We start from the raw sequence: 17,457 nt of genomic DNA, 5'->3' as shown, positions 1-17,457 counted from the left end.
ATTATTCCTCTTGCTGAGACTATACAAATGAGGGGATATAAATTGAAGTTGAGGAAGGATGGTTGCTGGTTAGATGTGCAGAAGTTTGCCTTCAGCCAGCTGGCAATTGATTGTTGGAACAAACTTCGATCTGTTGTTTGAATAAATTTAAGGAAGAATTAGACAAATTCTTGGAGGGTGGATGGGTGGAGTGTCTCTAGTTTTTTGGCTGATGCTTTATAAACTTGCTTTCTTTCATCATTTGCCATTACTAATACTAATAATGGGCTCTCATTTTTTAAGACATTTTTAAGCTCTTTTCATTGGGCCAACTGATGAAGTTTTAAAATGTTAATGCCAAATGGGAAGTGTTCAGAGAGTAATCATAGAAGTCACTAAGCATTTTATACCAACTAAGAGATGATTCAAAATTTATAATTAAATTGATGTCATATGAATTGATGAGCTTAGTGGCTGAGAAGAAAAATGCACAGGTTGATTATAAATTGTCAAAGAAATACAGTCTTACAATAAGTGTAAACAAGCGTGTAGTCAAAGAATTCCTTGCGTATGTCAGTGGAATGAAAGGGATGAATCATGTTGGCCCGCTCAACAGAATGGTAGAACTGTTGATGATCTTATAAAAATTGCTGATAAACTGAATCAATATTTTGCATAAACATGCACATATGAAGTTTTTGGAGATGGGCACTAGCAGAATTATATCTGATACTGATCAGGAGTTAAATGATTTTATAATAACAAAAAGTAAGGTGGAAGGGAAATTGCTGCAGCTAAAAGTGAACAGATCACCTATGCCTGATGGAATATATCCAATTATACTAAAGAAGCAACAAAAGAGGTATTTAAACCTTTAGCCATCATAATGAGAACATCTTTAGATTCAGACGAAGTACCTGCAGATTGGAGATGTGCAAATGTATCTCCTATTCACAAGGGTGATTCAAAAGATGAAGTGGATAACAACAAACATGTAAGCTTTAACCACGGTGCTTGGGAAAATAATGGAATCAATATTTAAAGAAGTAATGCAAGATCATCTTGATTGTGGGCCATAAAACAATCACAGCATAGTTTGTTAAAGGGAAGTCATGTCTCACCAGTCTGATTAGCTACTGTGAGATTGTTACAGAGGAACCGAATGCAAAGAATAATTTTGGCATGAAATACTTAGATTTCGTAAAAGCTTTTGATACTATATCACACATGATTATTGTATAAATTGGAATAGTGTGGTATAGAGGGAAAGTTACTATGGATAAAGGGATGGCTAAGTGATAGGAGAAAAAGAGTGCTCATAAATGTCACTGCTCTTCATGGACTATGATAAGTGGGTTGCACAGGGGTAAATATTTGGAACACCTTACTGTTTTTAATATACAGTATATTGATAATATTTAACTATACTACTTAACCCAACAGTAGTTGTGAGTAAGCTGATAGGTGACCATCTAAAATGTTCCTGTGTTAATTGTTAATTGTTAAAAATTGTAAATTTTTTCTACCTTCTAAATATAGTCAAAGTTTTATTGCAATAGTTACTGAAGTGATTTTTTCCTGGTTTTCATACAGAAATTGTACACGAAAACCTGTCAGGTTATCTTCCACCAGCTTTGCAACTATTTGGCTTTTTGCTTGAAGAGTAACATTATATTGCACTGTGCTATCATACATAGCACCATGTGCTTCACACCTTTTCTTAACTCCTTGGTTGAGTTAATCTGTCTCAGGCATGTCCCCTTCCAGAAACTCAGTATTTTTGTTCAGGTAACAAACAGGCAAATTGATTATGCAATTAATAGATGCCTAGGCATATGAGTTAGTTCTCGGGTGGCTGTAATTTTAGTTTATACACCATTGTATATAAGTTTGGTCTTGGGTAGTCCTAATATGACAGCTTTTTTCAGTACACTGATGTAAAATGATTATGCATTTTAGTAATAAGAAAATAAATTTAAAAAAAAATCGAGTTCAATAAACACCCATATTCTTATCCTAGTTCTTTTTGAAAGGTTGTTATTTTCACAGAGTGAAGACAATTATACAAAACCTGATATTCTCTCTCTCTCCAGATGGCAGCATCGCTTTGGAAAGCAAGATATGTAGTTCCAAATTTCGTGTGCTGTGAAGTGTGCCAAATTTGAAATAAACTGGAAATGATTAACAGCATCAAATATTTTAATAATATTCATATACATAATAAGCAGAAATATATATATATACATGTTAGAAATTTCACAAAGTGTGTGTGTGCTTTCTTTTGGAGTTAAAGCTTTGTTTGTTGATAGTGGTTCAACCCTGTTCCTTTTGCCATAATTACATGAGCATTTATCTGCAGATCTATAATTTTCATGTTAAGTGACCTTTTAACTCAAGGTTGTTGTAATTTTGTTATTTAATTCAATTTAACTTGACCCCCCCCCCTAACATTCTGGTTATTCTAAGGTAAGTGATAGCTCTGGAAAATGCAAAAGAATAAGTGACTGGTGTTTATATTTAATGTCTAAAAGTTTCAGCAGAATTATTTATTTTGTTATTTTTGAAAATAAAAGGTGTAAACAATATATGTCCGCTAACGTTAAAGATGTAAACGATATATGTCCGTTCTGATATTCCCTGTCAGAGACTTGATAATTTGGAATCTCCTGTTTTCGATCTTCTCTGGCTTAAAATCTCTCTACCTCATTCTGTGAAATTCATCTGTTGTCTCTATCGTTCTCCCAACTCCACTAATCACTTGGAGCTCTTTGACTTCCTCTCTTTGCAATTTGACTTTCTCCAGTCCAACTTTCCTAACAGTGAGGTAATTTTCCTTGGTGATTTTAATGTTCACAACTCCAGGTAGCTTCAGTTTTCTAGTCACACCAACCCAGCTGGTCGAGATGTGGAAGCTTTTGCAATTACGAATGACCTTGCACAGATTGATCATTTACCTACAAGAATACTGAACAATCCTAACCATACAGCCAACACGCTTGATCTTTTTCTCACAAACAACCCTTCTAAGTGAATGGTCCTTTAGGCACCTCAGATCACAACTTAATGATTGTCTCTTCTCCAATGGAGCCTGTATCACATGGCTATTCCCAACCTCATGTTGTTTAGTATTACAAGAATGCAAAATGGGATGACCTGCAAGATTTCTTTTCTTTTTTCCCTTGGTTGGATTACTGTTTCAAAACTTCTGATGTCAATGTTTGCTCAGATTGTATCAGAGAAATTATTCTTGTAGGAATGGAATCCTTTATTCCACACTCCACTTTAAAATCTCGTTGGCGCCTCCATAGCTGGGTGGGTAGGAGCAGCAGTGCATAACACACGCTTCTTGATTAGACCGGAGTTCGAGCCCGTGACCACCAAATACAAAGGGTGCAGAAAGGTCAGGGAATGACCACCCCATATCCCGGAGCAATATGGCCTTAGTTGCTAATGCTCCTAAAAACCAATTAACAAACAAACAAACAACAACTTTAAAATCTCATCCTTTATCTGAACCTGGGTTTTCCAATAAATGTGCCAAGGCTGTTCAAGAGAAGAATGTTGAATATCTTAATTGGTTTGTTTCCAATTCTTTAGTTTCATTTTCTGCCTACACCAAAGCTCGCAACAATTGTAAAGCAGTTATTAATCAGTCCAAACTAGATTTGAACAGGCTAAGAGTATAAAACTTGCTTCTTGCCCTAATGGTAGCTGAGCATTCTGGTCTCTTGCCAAAGCTATTGGCTTCAACTTTTGCCCATCTCTGCTCTCACCTCTGTCAAAAGCAGATGGTTCTGTTGTCACTTCAGCCAAGGATAAAGCTGACCTGCTAGCATCCCATTTTTCTTCCAACTTGTGTGTTAACGATCTTGGTAAAACACCTGCCACCATTCCCAATATGCTCCATTCAATCTCTCCTGTGGTCTTCCGTCAAAAGGATGTCAGAAGGATTTTGACAAATCTTGATGCTAAGAAAGCTTGAGGTCCTGATGGTATTTCGCCGCTTGTTCTCAAAACCTGTGCTCTTGAACTCATTCCTGTTCTTTGCTGTGTTTTTTCACTTTCTTATTCCAAAGGTGCTTTTCCTTCTGCTTGGAAATTTTCTCATATCCAACAGTTCCTAAAAAGGGTGACAAATCCCCCCAATCCAGTTATCATCCCATTGCAATTACTTCTACTCTTTCTAAAGTAATGGAGAAATCAATTAACTGTCAACTCTTAAACTACCTAGAAACCTTCCGTCTGATCAACGATTGCCAGTAATGATTCCATCAGTGTCGATCCATTGGTGATATTCTGGTTATATTACCTATTTATCCACAAATTCAATGGAAAAGTTCAGTGAAACACAAGCAGTTGCTCTTGACATCTTAAAGTCTTTCGATCGTGTTTGGTATAAAGGTCTTCTAAACAAGCTTCCATCTTATGGTTTGCCAATTGTTTTTTGTAATTGGTTATCCAGCTTTCTCTCTGATCACTCAGGGTGATGGTAGATAGCTCTCTGTCTTCTAACTTCTCCACTAATGCTGGTGTCCCCAAGGTTCAGTTCTTTTCCCCCACTCTTTTCCTCTTGTATATTAATGACCTTCTTCCATTGACTGGAAATCCTATCCATAGTTTTGCCGATGATTGCACATTGCATTCCACTTTCCATTTTTAGAAACCTTTCCCTGCTCAATCAGCTTCAACTTCTTAAATATCCGCTACCAATTCCTTTAATGTCAATCTCCAGGTAATTCTTCAGTGGGGCAAAGACAACTTCGTTGATTTTCAATCCTTCTAAAACTCAGTCTTGTCTTATATCTCGGAAAAAGGATTCTTCTGCTACTGTGTTTATCTTTGGTGACACTCCGAGTTCGACAAGTTGATATATCTCTTTTGGCCGTTACCCTGACTTCTAATCTCTCTCTCTTGGCAGAAGCACATTACAAATATTGCTTCCTTTGCATCTGAAAAACTTGGTTTTCTCTTTTGCTCTCTACATTACCTTTCTTCTAAACAGCTGTTCACTCTGTACAAATTGCAAATCCGCCCTACCATGGAATATTGTTCCCACATCTGGGGTGGTGCCCCCCCAAAACTTCTCTCAGGCTTCTAGATTCCATTCAGAAGATGGCAGTTAGGTTAATTAATTACTCCTGCCTAAAACAGAGTCTCTCCACTCGCTGTCTCATAGACGTACTGTTTCTGCTGCATGCGTTTTCTTCAGATCCATCATGTTGTTGTTGTTTTTTAGGAGCATTAGCAACTAAGGCCATATTGCTCCGGGGATATGCGGTGGTCATTCCCTGACCTTTCCGCATCCTCCGTATTTTGGTGGTCACGGGCGCGAACCCCAGTCTGATCATGAAGCGTGTGCTACGCACTGCTGCTTCTGCCCACCTGGCTACGGAGGCGCCGACACTTCCATGGGCACTGTTTTTCTGAATTGGCTTTTACAATTCTCGCTCTCTCTCTTTCAAAACAGTCTGAACACATGGTGCCACCAGCCAACTTCCGTATACTGTCCAACTTCAAACTCACACAACCAACTTTTCATCTTCCTCATTTATTCATTCAACTGCCGTTTTCTCAAACAACCTTCCCTTCATATGTATTTCCTGAAAATTACAGTCTACAGAAGTTTTCAAGTCTAATGTCAACAAATATCTTCTCTTTTCTTCTCAGCCTCCTCCCAAAGCACGGTACTAAGTTCTATAGTAGATTCTAATACCTCTCATGTTTGTGGTTTTCATAAAAAAAATAATAAAAAAAAGGAATGTTTTAAAATTTAAAATTTTTTATTAAAACTTAAGCAGAGTTCAAAAAACTCAAAACATTTTCAAAAAATTAGAAAGTTTGGCACCTGTCTGGACCCATCACCATTTTGAGCACCACCACTGCCAGGTTAAAGATGATCTAGATAAACTCGGCAGATAGGCTGGAAAATGGCAATTAAGGTTAACAGTGATAAATGTTAAGTGTTACATTTGGGTAGCATATTATTATATGTGGCGTCAAACTGCAAGTGGTGGAGTATGAAAAAGATCTAGATGTAATTGTGCACACCAACATGGAATTCTGTGCGAAATGCAGATAAGCTGCTAGAACAACCCAAAGAGGTTCTGTTTGTGACATACAAGAATTTTGCCTGCAAGGACAGAGAGGTGATTATACCATTGTACAAGGGGAGTTCGAAAAAGATTTGTATTAACACAGAAGTTGTGATAGAAGGTTGAAACAAAAACCACATATTACACTTGATCAACATAGTTACCAGACAAAATGACACATTTCTGCCACCTCTCAGTATACTTCCGCAGGGTTGTATTGAAGTTCTCTGATTTCCATTTGTATCATGGCTCGGCAACAGAAATTGTCTCTTCTCATCATCAGCAGCAGCAAAATATTTTCTATGAAGAAAGGACTTTGGGGCAGGAAAGAGGAAGAAATCCTAGGGTGCAAGGTCAGGAGAATAAGCAGGGTGGCAATATTTTGGTTTTTCCTGTCACATTGACAACATTTGATGTGTTCATTGTTCTTTTTCCTTCTTCTGGTAAGGGGTCAGAAGTCTGGGAACCCATCTAGCAGACACTTTACCCATATGCAACTATTGATGGATGATGTTTTCCACAGACCCCTACACTAGTTTGGAGTGCTGCAGCTACTTCTCTGAAACTAATACAGTTTCAGAGAAGTTTTCCTTTGCAGAAAGAGGAACCGAATCACTGATCTGTATTCCACTTTATCCAGCGATAAAGTGGAATACAGATACCTTTATTCAGCACTGCACAGAAAAAAATGAATTGTAAGATGATCAAAACCAAAATTTGTGTGGTTGTTATAGAGATTTCAAGATATCAAACAAAAAAAAAAAAAAAAAATCATCTTCCTATCGCAACTTCTGGGTGGATACAAATCTGTTTTGACCTCCCCACATATAAGGCTACAAGTGGAACACTATATACAGATTAGGAAACTTCATTTAGGAAGGACATTAGAAAAGGTGCAGAGAAAATCAGCAAGAATAATTGGGGATCATAAAAGGTTATTCTTACCAAGAAAGACTGGGGTTCTGTAAATTGCAGTCTCTACAAATTAGACATTTGTATGATTACTTATTTAAAGTGCATAAGGCTTTAAAAGGGTTAAGGTTAAACTAAATGATGGGGCCTCCATAGCCGAGTGGTCAGGAGCGGGAGTGCAGTGGCACACACTCCTTGAGTAGATCGGGGTTCAAGCCCCCTGACCGCTAAATATGGTCGATCTGCCAACCTGCAAATCAACTGTATTTAGTTACCAGACAAAAATCAACATAGTTACCAGACACGTTTCTGGTAAAATGACACGTTTCTGCCACCTCTCGGTATACTTCCGTAGCATGGAAGATTATGGTTCATTTTCATAATGCGTGGCAGATTATGGTCCATTTCCCTCAACATTAATTGTTGAGGAGGCTTCCATTCTGCAGTGGGTTGATAATGGCTGCAGTTTTAAATTCAGGATGAAACACACAAGAGGTTATAAATTTAAATTGGAAATGGTTAGTTACAGAATAGATATGTGGAAATTCAGATTCAGCCAAAGCATAATCATTTGAATAAACTTCCACCTAACATTGCAGAGGCATTAGTTTGAATAAATTAAAGGAAGGTTTGTATAAATTATTGGAATCAGTGGGGAAATGATTTTATTTTTGGCTGTTGCTGTATATAAGCGTTGCTTTTTTACATTATATTGTCATACTAACACTGACATAACTTTTGTGTTTGTTTAGCTAATTTTTTGTTAAACCTTTCTATAATTTATTCAGATATTTTTAAAAACTGCTGTTTAACAGTACAATACTATTAGCATATAATAATAATAATAATTAAATGTTTACATCTCCCATTGTAAAATTTTGTAGCTAACACTGCTTTATTAAATAGTCTAGTAAAAATTATAAAAAGAGGTAGAAATAAGGTGTAACCCTGATCCACCCTAAATTTAACCTTAAAATCATTTGCTAATGTTTCCTTCAGTCTTCATTGCAGATTTGCCATTTTTATACAATTTCTTATTCTTTTTAAAATTTTACTTATTTTAAAATTTTTAAAATTGTCATTGCTGCAATATCTTTCTAAAGTTTTAAAGAACTGTTTTCTAGTCACTTTGTTTTCTACTTTTCCTAGATCAATAAATCTTAAATATAGATTCTTGCTGTTTTCCCATGACTTTTCTATAATTTGGCATTCTCTGTTTGGCCTATATTCAGACTTGTTCCTGAGGGTTACATCTAACTTCTAGCCTACCGTTGCTGAGCGGTTAGGGATGAGAGTGCAGTAGCACATGTTCTTTGAGTAGACCAGAGTTCAAGCCCCTGACTGTTAAATATGGTCAATCTGTCAACCTGCACTGGACTGGTGCAGCAGATTATGTTCCATTTCCCTCATCATGAATCATTGAGGAGGTTTCCATCTTGTAGTGGGTTGATGTCTGCAGTTTACCTTTTTTTTTTTTTTTTTTTTTTTTTTACCTAGCCCTGTTCCCTAAGTTGCTTGCATAGATCTTGCAAGAGTAGTGAAATTCCTCTGTCATATGAAAGATTCCTTCTTGGCCTTTTGGCTAAGATCAAAGTGTCATATGAAAGGTAAAATTAATTTATGAACCTGTTGTAGAACCTTTTGCTGAGAGCCAGTGGGAACCCTTATATCTGTGGACCCATGCCTGGGTGGCAAAACTTAGGTAAACATTGTTGTAAATGAAGTAGAGTGTTTAGTGTCAACCGGCACCAGGGATTTCCCCCATCTCCATGTACTATACATTGTGGGCATGAAACAGAACACTGTCAATACACGGGTTTAAAATTGTATGGATTTTGTACATGTGTAGTGTCGTGTACTGTTGTTCCCGTAGTCATTTAGCCACTGGGCCCCTAATGTGACCCCAGTATCCAATCATGGTAATCCAATGCTTTTTGTTACTCTGGTTATAGAGTTATTTTCAAATAAGTTGGACCACTGCTTATTTGAAAATAATATTTTCAAATAAGCAGTGGTCCCAGGAGTTGGCAATGATCTCTCTATTCTTACCTGGCCAGTGCAGTCACCAAATTTTAACTTAATCGAGTATTTGTGGGATGAGTACAAAAGGACTAACAGAACTTATAGATTTGCTAAAATCCAATTTCCAAGAATTGAGGGATGATATCCAGTTTGTTTGTCTGAATATACTAGAGGAACATTGCCATCACTTTTTAGAGGCCATGCTATTCAAATAGTGTTCTTGATAAATTGTCTGGTAAATGTATAACAGTAATTGTAAGTATTTTAATCCATATTTTAATGGGTAAATTATTACTTCTTTCCTTTACAGAGAACAGACACGGGAGATGTTCTACCATGCATACCGATCGTATATGGTGAGCTTTTTTAATACATACATCAGCATTTGTTTTATTAAAATCTCCAAGCAACTAGAAAAAAAAAATTTCATATAGAAACATGGAACTTAGAAATACAGATAAAAAAAAGAGATATTTTTATTTAAGATACAATAGTGTATGAAGTTTAAAATTATGCATATTTAGTAAAAATTTGCTTAATAATAATAATAATATTAGTTTATTGCTTACAAATGTTATAAAGAAATACTACAATAACTGGTACTTCTTCAAGACAGTAGAATGCAAGAAGACAATACATAGTATTACAGTAAATACCATTTAAATCACTTAGTTGCATGCATTGTTATAAAGGCATTACCCCCACTTGTCCTAATTCATGTATCCTAATAGCTTAAGCTCTATTTCCCACATACCCTAAAAGTATATGCTCTATGTCCTACTTGCCCTAGTCACATTCTGTTGTATGTAACTGTATCCTATTTTTTCAGAGCAATAAAAATATAAAAATGGACTTCAAAAACAATGAAAAAAATAAATAAATAAAAAATAACATCAAAATACAAATACAGTAATAAAAAAATTATCGTTTAGTTAATAACCAATTTATTTTTCTTTTTATGTATAAATGTTTTGATATGTTTTATGTGTAAATGTATAAATGTTTTGATATCAAATAAAGAAATAAACACAAGTTTAAAATAAAAATACAAATTGTTCAAAGTTTAAATTATACTAATCATTTAGCGGAAGAAATTAAACAACTGCTTGCCCAAAGGTGTGTAAATTGATGTCTCCGTTATGTCTGTCTGCTGTTAATTTCATTAATTCCTTATTAATGCCCTTGTATTTATGGTTTTTATGAGGTGGAAGATTTTCAACATTTATTAATCCTAGTGTACTCTTAAAGTTAGCTTGTTGTTTTTTTAAATGGGTAATCATCTTCCATATATTAACATGATGGTGCCCCACAGATTTATTTAAGGCATAATGCTATCCTTCCACATGATTTATTGTTAAGGATCAAAATTAGCATGATGATTCCACAATGATTGCGGAAAGCAAGCAGTGGGTCTTGTCCAATTTGTTTTGAAGTATTTTATAAGCTCTTCACACTTTTTATATGAAGGATGTTCTGACGGTGGACATTCTCAAATTATTCCTTCCCAAGCTTCCTCTAGTTCATCTGCAGAAACAAATGCCAATTCCACAATTGATTTCACTAACTTTCTGACAATTTATTCCTCGATGTATGCCAATTGTAATCCTAAATGTAATCCTACCCCCCCCCCCCTTTAAAGGGTTATTAGAATGAAAGGGATTGCAGGTATGCAGTTATATACTCGCTTAGGGCAACTGACAGTAGCACCCACCCTTACCATTGGGACGCGACTAGGGCAAGTCACCATTAGGGCAAATGACCATTCATGCTTCTGAGGTAGGGCATATGAATTAGGGCAATTGAGACTAAACCATTATAAATCCAGTCAGTAGAAGAAATCATGATGCACTAGTATGTTCTATGAAGAATTATGCAATATATAGAAGTGGACAGGAAAAAACATCAGGATCTAATTAAACTTTAAATATGCATAAATAAATAGCAAAAATAATCATGCACAGTTCTCTTCTGTACTATTATAAAAAACATGTACAAATACCATTTTAATGATAATTTCATTATAACAAAATAGGTCTTAGATGACTTTTTTATTACGGGTACTTAAGTCTTGTTTGAATGGAATAGTTCTAATAAAAAAATTCAGTACAATGAATGAATAAGGAATGTTCAAAGCAGGTTAAAAATTTATTAATTATATCTTAAAGAACCATTCATTTTTGCCCATTCTTCTAATAATTGGTCCACACCTTAATTCTTTATTAATAATATGGGTTTATTAGAAATTTAGTGCAACTAATTGTGTTAATAGGGATATTATAGATTGTCTGTAAGATTTAATTGTGTAATCACTGCACACATAACAAAAGCTGTCTAGTGAATTTATACACCAATTTGACATTTTAAAAGCATATTAAACTGCAATTGACACCAAAAACTATAAAAGAGCATCATAAGTTTACTAATCTGTAACAAAGTTAACTTGGACACACATCTTTTACTGGCTGACTGACCTGCGTGAAGGGCTTATTTTATATACCTGTCTGACGTTCAGGGAGTAGATAAAATAGTCTAGAAATTGCTGGAACTTAACCACTGTAGCAAGACCTAGGAAACCAGAACTTTTCAGTCAGCAATCCATCTAGTAGGAACAGATACCATGGATCAAAATCTAAGTACATGAAAACTAAAATATGAAATATCTTGTGAACTGAGGGTGTTAGGAAAAAATAGGCTGCTTGTTCAAAATTGACAGTAAAAAATAACTCCACTGTATTTCTATTTGTGCAATGTATACATTATCTAATATGTTCTAATACTATACAAACTCTTATTTTTGAAGTATTTCAATACAGGGACCACTTTATAAAGTTGGAGTATTCTCTTTGTCAGTTCACTAGAATGGTTTTTTTTTTTTTTTTTCAACATTTTTATTAAAATGGCAGAATGATGCAAGGAAGTAAAGCTTATGTAGCATCTGCCTTAGAGAAAAAAAAAAAAAAATCTCTCTAGTTTTGAACTTTATCTGCTTTCAGATAATTATCTATTTCTTTAACCTGGCGAGTGATTCGGGGCTAAGTGATAACTTTGTTCGAAAAGCTGATTACCCTATGACCAAAGGCAGACTTATATCCATCTACACAGTTACATTTCTTTTATTTCCTTAACCATCTTTTGTAATACAATACTAATACTGTCTCATGACAAATGTAAATCTTAAATAGCATGATACACAGGATAATTTTATAAATAGGACAAAATAGGTGGAAAATATGATGAAAAGATCCTATACATGCTATCCTTTGCTCGTACCACCTTCACAAATATCAACATGATGACTTTGTATGAGTTTGTCTTGTTATATATTTTACTCATACAAATTAGAACAAGCTCCAATGTCTGTGTATGAAAGTAAAAATTTACAAATCAAATGTATTTGCTTTGTTGATATTTGTGAAGGTTGTGCAGCAAAGGGTAACAGTCACTGAAGAAGTAGAGGAATTTATCCAAAACATATATATATATATAGACTCATTTTATAATAAATAGATTCAAAATTTACACAGGGTCAAGTAATCATTTGCTTTGCTTACTGCCATTACAGAAGACTGATTTTTGTTATTTCTAATGTGTAGAAGGATCATTCAAATAAAAACTTTGTTACTGCAAAATCATCATGAAATGCATGTCATGTAAAAACTCTCACATTGCTGATAAAGTTTGTTGGCATAAGTACTCATACAAGGAAATCATCTTTGTTACTATTGAATAAATTGCCACATTGTGCAAGAGTAGTGTTGGTTCAGTGCATACTATCATTAGTGAGAAGTTGCACTTTTGAAAAGTGTGTGGATGGGATTCCGCAGTGTTTAGCACCAAAACTGAAGGTGCAGTGGCTTAGTGTTAGTAAAGGCAAATGATGCAAGGAAGCAAGCTTATACAGCATCAGCAAAAAAAAAAAAAAAAAAAAAAAATCCATATTACCTAGCCATTTCCTTTAATAATTTTTCTAATTTTTTTCTTAAATTTATTCAAACAGCCCATTTCCACACCAAGTGGAAGTTTGTTTCAACAATCAGCTACCCTCTGGATAAAAGCAAATTTTGTGTACATCTGTCCTGCAGTCATTCCTCAATTTAAATTTTTCTCCCTTATGTGTGTTTTCTGAGCAAGAATAAGGGTGCCATCAACATACTTACTCAGTTCATTCAAAACCTTTAAACACCTCAATCAGATCTCTTTGCAGGTGCTTAATTTCTAGATGCCGCAAAGATACTTTCACAAAAAAAAAAAAAAAAAAAAAGACTTCAGTTCTGTAATTTGCTGAACTGAAATCTTTATTGGTGAGAGTACCCTTTTGTTTTCTCCACTAATTTGGTTGCTCTTCTACACTTGTTCCAATGGATCCACATCCTTCCTCAAATGCGGCTTCCAGACCTGTATGCAGTATTCATGGTGTAGCCTTATACAGTGGAATAATTACCTTTGGAAAATTTTTCCTGTACATCATTGACAAAACCCCATGAGCTGCCCTAGTGCACTGCTCAGAGAATGTCATGTCTGACTGCATAATTACCCCAGAGGCTTTTTCATTTTCTGCTATCTTGAGTGTGGTAGCACACCAATGATACACCAAACAAGTAAATGAGAGTAAATAAGTTTGCAGATGATACACCTTTGTATCATCTGTAAACTTAGACATTAAGCCTGATATGCCTTCATCAGTATCATTAATAAATACTGAGAACAACAGTAGGCCCAGCACTGAACCTTGGGGAACTCCACTGATAACAATAGTTTGAGAAGAGTAGCGCCCATTGATAACCATTCTATATCTTCTCCCACTCAATCATCCCTTCATCCATAGCAGTAACATGTCTGTAATGCTACCTTGCTCAAATTTGTACAGCATTGTTTCATATGAAACAATATAAAAAGGTTTTCTGAAGTCTAAGTATATGATGTCAAAGTAATTAAATTAATTAATTAATTAAATTAAATTAATTAATTACATTGGCATTGTTTTGGTTATATTTTATATTGCGACTGCCTTCACAACAAGTTGCCATGGTTTGCATGAGGCCTTTGCCCTTAAATACTTTATAGTCTTTCTCTTCTACCTTAATTTTTTTGGTTATTATAAAATCATTTAGCTCCCTTTTGGAATTTTATATACTCTTGTCACCCCATTCCTAAAAATTTCTTTGAATGTAGATGTAGAATTCAGTTTGTCAGCAATCTGAACAGGATCATTCATATCTAGAGTGACCAGTGTGATTCATCCTTTTCCTTCTAGTTTTAACACAAGTAAAGATATCTTTGCTACTTTTTTTGCATTATTTTCCAGATTCTCATGATCTGCCTTAGCTTGCGTGATGCCCTTTGTTACTTGATTGCAGGCAAGTTTATACTTACTGTAGGTTTTTGTATCTCCTGATAATTTATATGCCACCCATGTCTTTTTCTTCTCTACCACTAGTTGAATTGTTGTTATTTGGTTTTTAGGAGCATTAGCAACTAAGGCCATATTGCTCCGAGAATATGCAGTGGTCATTCCCTGACCTTTCACTATAACCTAGAAAGGAAAGCCACCTTTCTTTAATCCCTCTTTTTATTTTTAGTTATTACTAACCCTTTTCTTCGCTTGGGTCACTAGGCGGCACCGCTCTTGCCTCCACGTGGCGGGGCTGGTAACCTGGGAGAAAAAGACAATCTCCCGGGGCCAAAAAGAGCATATCATGAGTAAATCAAACTCAGACTTATCTGGGCTGCCAGACGCATCCCAGATATCAAAAAAGAAAGACAGTTCCACAGCAGGAACGGCAAAGCGCCAAAAAACTGAGCCAGAGACATATCCAATTCCAACCTATCTAATCATCCATTCAACTGGTGAGAATGCAGTTGGCAAACTCTCTCCCTTTAGAATTCAAAAGGAATTGGAAAGTAAAGCAGGATCTCCGAAATCCGTAAAAAGACTCAGATCAGGAGATATTCTCATTGAGACATCTAATACCAAACATTCTGAGCGACTTCTGAAAACAAATTTCTTTGCAGGTCTCCCAGTAACTGTAACACCCCACAGATCACTAAACACCTCTAAAGGAGTGATCTCAAACTGGGACTTACTAGATGTAACTGAAGAAGAAATGCTAGAAGAACTGAAAGAACAAGGAGTTATTCATGTCAAGAGAATCTCCACGAGAAAAGATGGTAATCTGATCCCTACCCGCAATCTGATCTTGACCTTTAACACACCGAATCGTCCATCATCTATTAAGGCCGGATATCTGGTATGTAATGTCAGACCATATGTCCCAAACCCGCTACGGTGTTTCCGATGCCAAAAGTATGGACATTCCCAAACAGCTTGCCGGGGAACCCCTACTTGCGCAAAGTGTGGTTCAATCGAACACGATTGCGAAAACTGTAATGCTCCTCAATCAGTATGTCCAAATTGCAAAAAGGATCATCCCGCTTATGCCAGAATATGCGAGCGCTGGAAAAGTGAGAAACTTATCCAGAAATATAAAACTGAGCATAATGTTTCTTACCAAGAAGCAAAAAGAATCATCTCACCACCAATTCATGCAGACAGACCTACGTATGCCCAAGCCACCAAAAAATTCCAATCAACCGGATCGCAAACCGAAATAACAGTACCTCCAAAACAGTCTTTCTCAAATTATGTAAAATCTTTGTACAGTGCAACTCAAACCCAAGCAGTCAATACACCAATTACCATACCACAAGAAAACATACACACTCCGGACGAAGGACTTAAAGAAAAACATATCCTAACTTCTAGTCACCAACAACAAATGGACACTAAAGAAAAATCAGCAGATGACCCTGTTCTTCAAATCTTTGTTGAAGAAGATATGGACACCGAAAGGCCTTCCTTCCCAAAAAAAGATAAAAACAAAAGTGAAAAACAAAAAACATCAACAACCCGAAAACGCTCAGAAAGTCTAATAAGAGATAAACAATGAACAGAATAATACAATGGAACTGTCGTGGATTCCGCGCCAATATCGATGACCTATACGATCTTTCCTGTAAATACTCACCAATATGTATCTGCCTTCAAGAAACTTATTTAAAACCCCAAAATACACCAAAACTGTCTCATTATAACATTATTAGAAAAGACAGAACCAATCAGAATATCGCACATGGTGGCGTAGCTATTTTAACAAACCCACATATTCCTACCAAACAGGTCTCACTGAACTCTCCCCTCGAGGCAATAGCAGTCCGTATAGCTGCTGACATCCATATGACAATCTGCTCCTTATACATTCCACCAAGCTATACCTTCCAGCAAAATGATCTCAACAATCTTATAGCTCAACTCCCAACACCTTTCCTCATTCTGGGAGACTTAAACGGTCATCACACTCTTTGGGGTAACAGCAACATCGACCAAAGAGGAAAACTAATTGAACAGTGTCTTGACAATAACAACCTCCTTCTTCTAAATGACGGTTCACCTACATACGTTCACCTTCCTTCAGGAACAAGCACTGCAATAGATTTGTCTATCTGTTCTGCAACCTTATATCCTATTCTAAAGTGGACGGTAAACAACGATCCGCTACATAGCGATCATTTCCCCATAATAATTGAATTACTTAATAAGCCCCCTCATCATCCTACTAAAATTCCGCACTGGCTTACTGATAAAGCAGATTGGCAGTCCTATAAAAAATTAATCAAGCTTGATCCCGAAATAATCCAAAATTCCACAACTGACGAAGCAGTTGACTATGTCACCAAAATGATATTACATGCAGCAGAACAAACCGTACCGAAATCCTCATCAAAATTACCGATTCATCCAAAAACCTGGTGGAGTGATGAATGCCTTGTGGCTAAAAAAATGCAAAGCAAAGCTTGGAATTCTTTTCGCCGGAGTCCAACTACAACCAATCTCATTCAATATAAGCGTGCTAGAGCAAGAGCGAGATATGTTAGACGCTGCAATAAAAAGGCTGCTTGGATCCGCTTCACTTCGACTATTAATCAAGCAATGCCTACACATAAAATTTGGAAAGCAATCAGAAAAATGAGTGGCAAATACAAACCGATACCCCTACCCATCATGGAATGGAGAGGTCAGAATGTAAATGATCCTGCTGGAATTGCCAATATACTAGGTGAAACCTTTGCAAAAACATCAGCAATAGAAAATTATACACCGACCTTCAGAAGATTAAAAACAAGTTTAGAAAAACAAAAGTTAAACTTCTCTTCAAAAGGAGATGAACAATACAATTTACCTTTTACCATTCACGAATTACATAGAGCTTTGTCAACATCTAGACGCAGTGCTGTAGGACCAGATAACATTCACTATTCCATGATTCAGGAACTAAGTACCGAATCATTACAGTTACTTCTTCATCTATTCAACAGACTCTTCCTGGAAGATAAATTTCCTAATCAATGGCATCACGCTACGGTCCTTGCCTTCCCTAAACCAGGTAAAGACCCT

At 35.9% G+C, this 17,457-nt stretch overlaps 1 protein-coding gene across 1 annotated transcript in view; it reads left to right on the top strand.

The window, feature by feature from the left end:
- The window catches only part of LOC150087952 (ER degradation-enhancing alpha-mannosidase-like protein 3), a 247,990-nt gene that overhangs the window by 24,423 nt on the left and 206,110 nt on the right, over nucleotides 1–17,457 (top strand). The window contains exon 2 of the mRNA XM_090369977.1: nucleotides 9,316–9,361. Within this exon, the coding sequence (XP_090226103.1) occupies nucleotides 9,316–9,361 (46 nt within the window). The remainder of the gene's footprint in view (nucleotides 1–9,315; nucleotides 9,362–17,457) is intronic.

This window comes from Mastigoproctus giganteus, chromosome 3 (assembly GCF_048544385.1).
Source record: "Mastigoproctus giganteus isolate SK-2022 chromosome 3, ASM4854438v1, whole genome shotgun sequence".
NCBI classification, from domain to species: Eukaryota; Metazoa; Arthropoda; class Arachnida; order Uropygi; family Thelyphonidae; genus Mastigoproctus; species Mastigoproctus giganteus.
The sequence above is the reverse complement of the archived record's forward strand: the minus strand, read 5'-3'. Positions and strand labels throughout refer to the sequence as shown.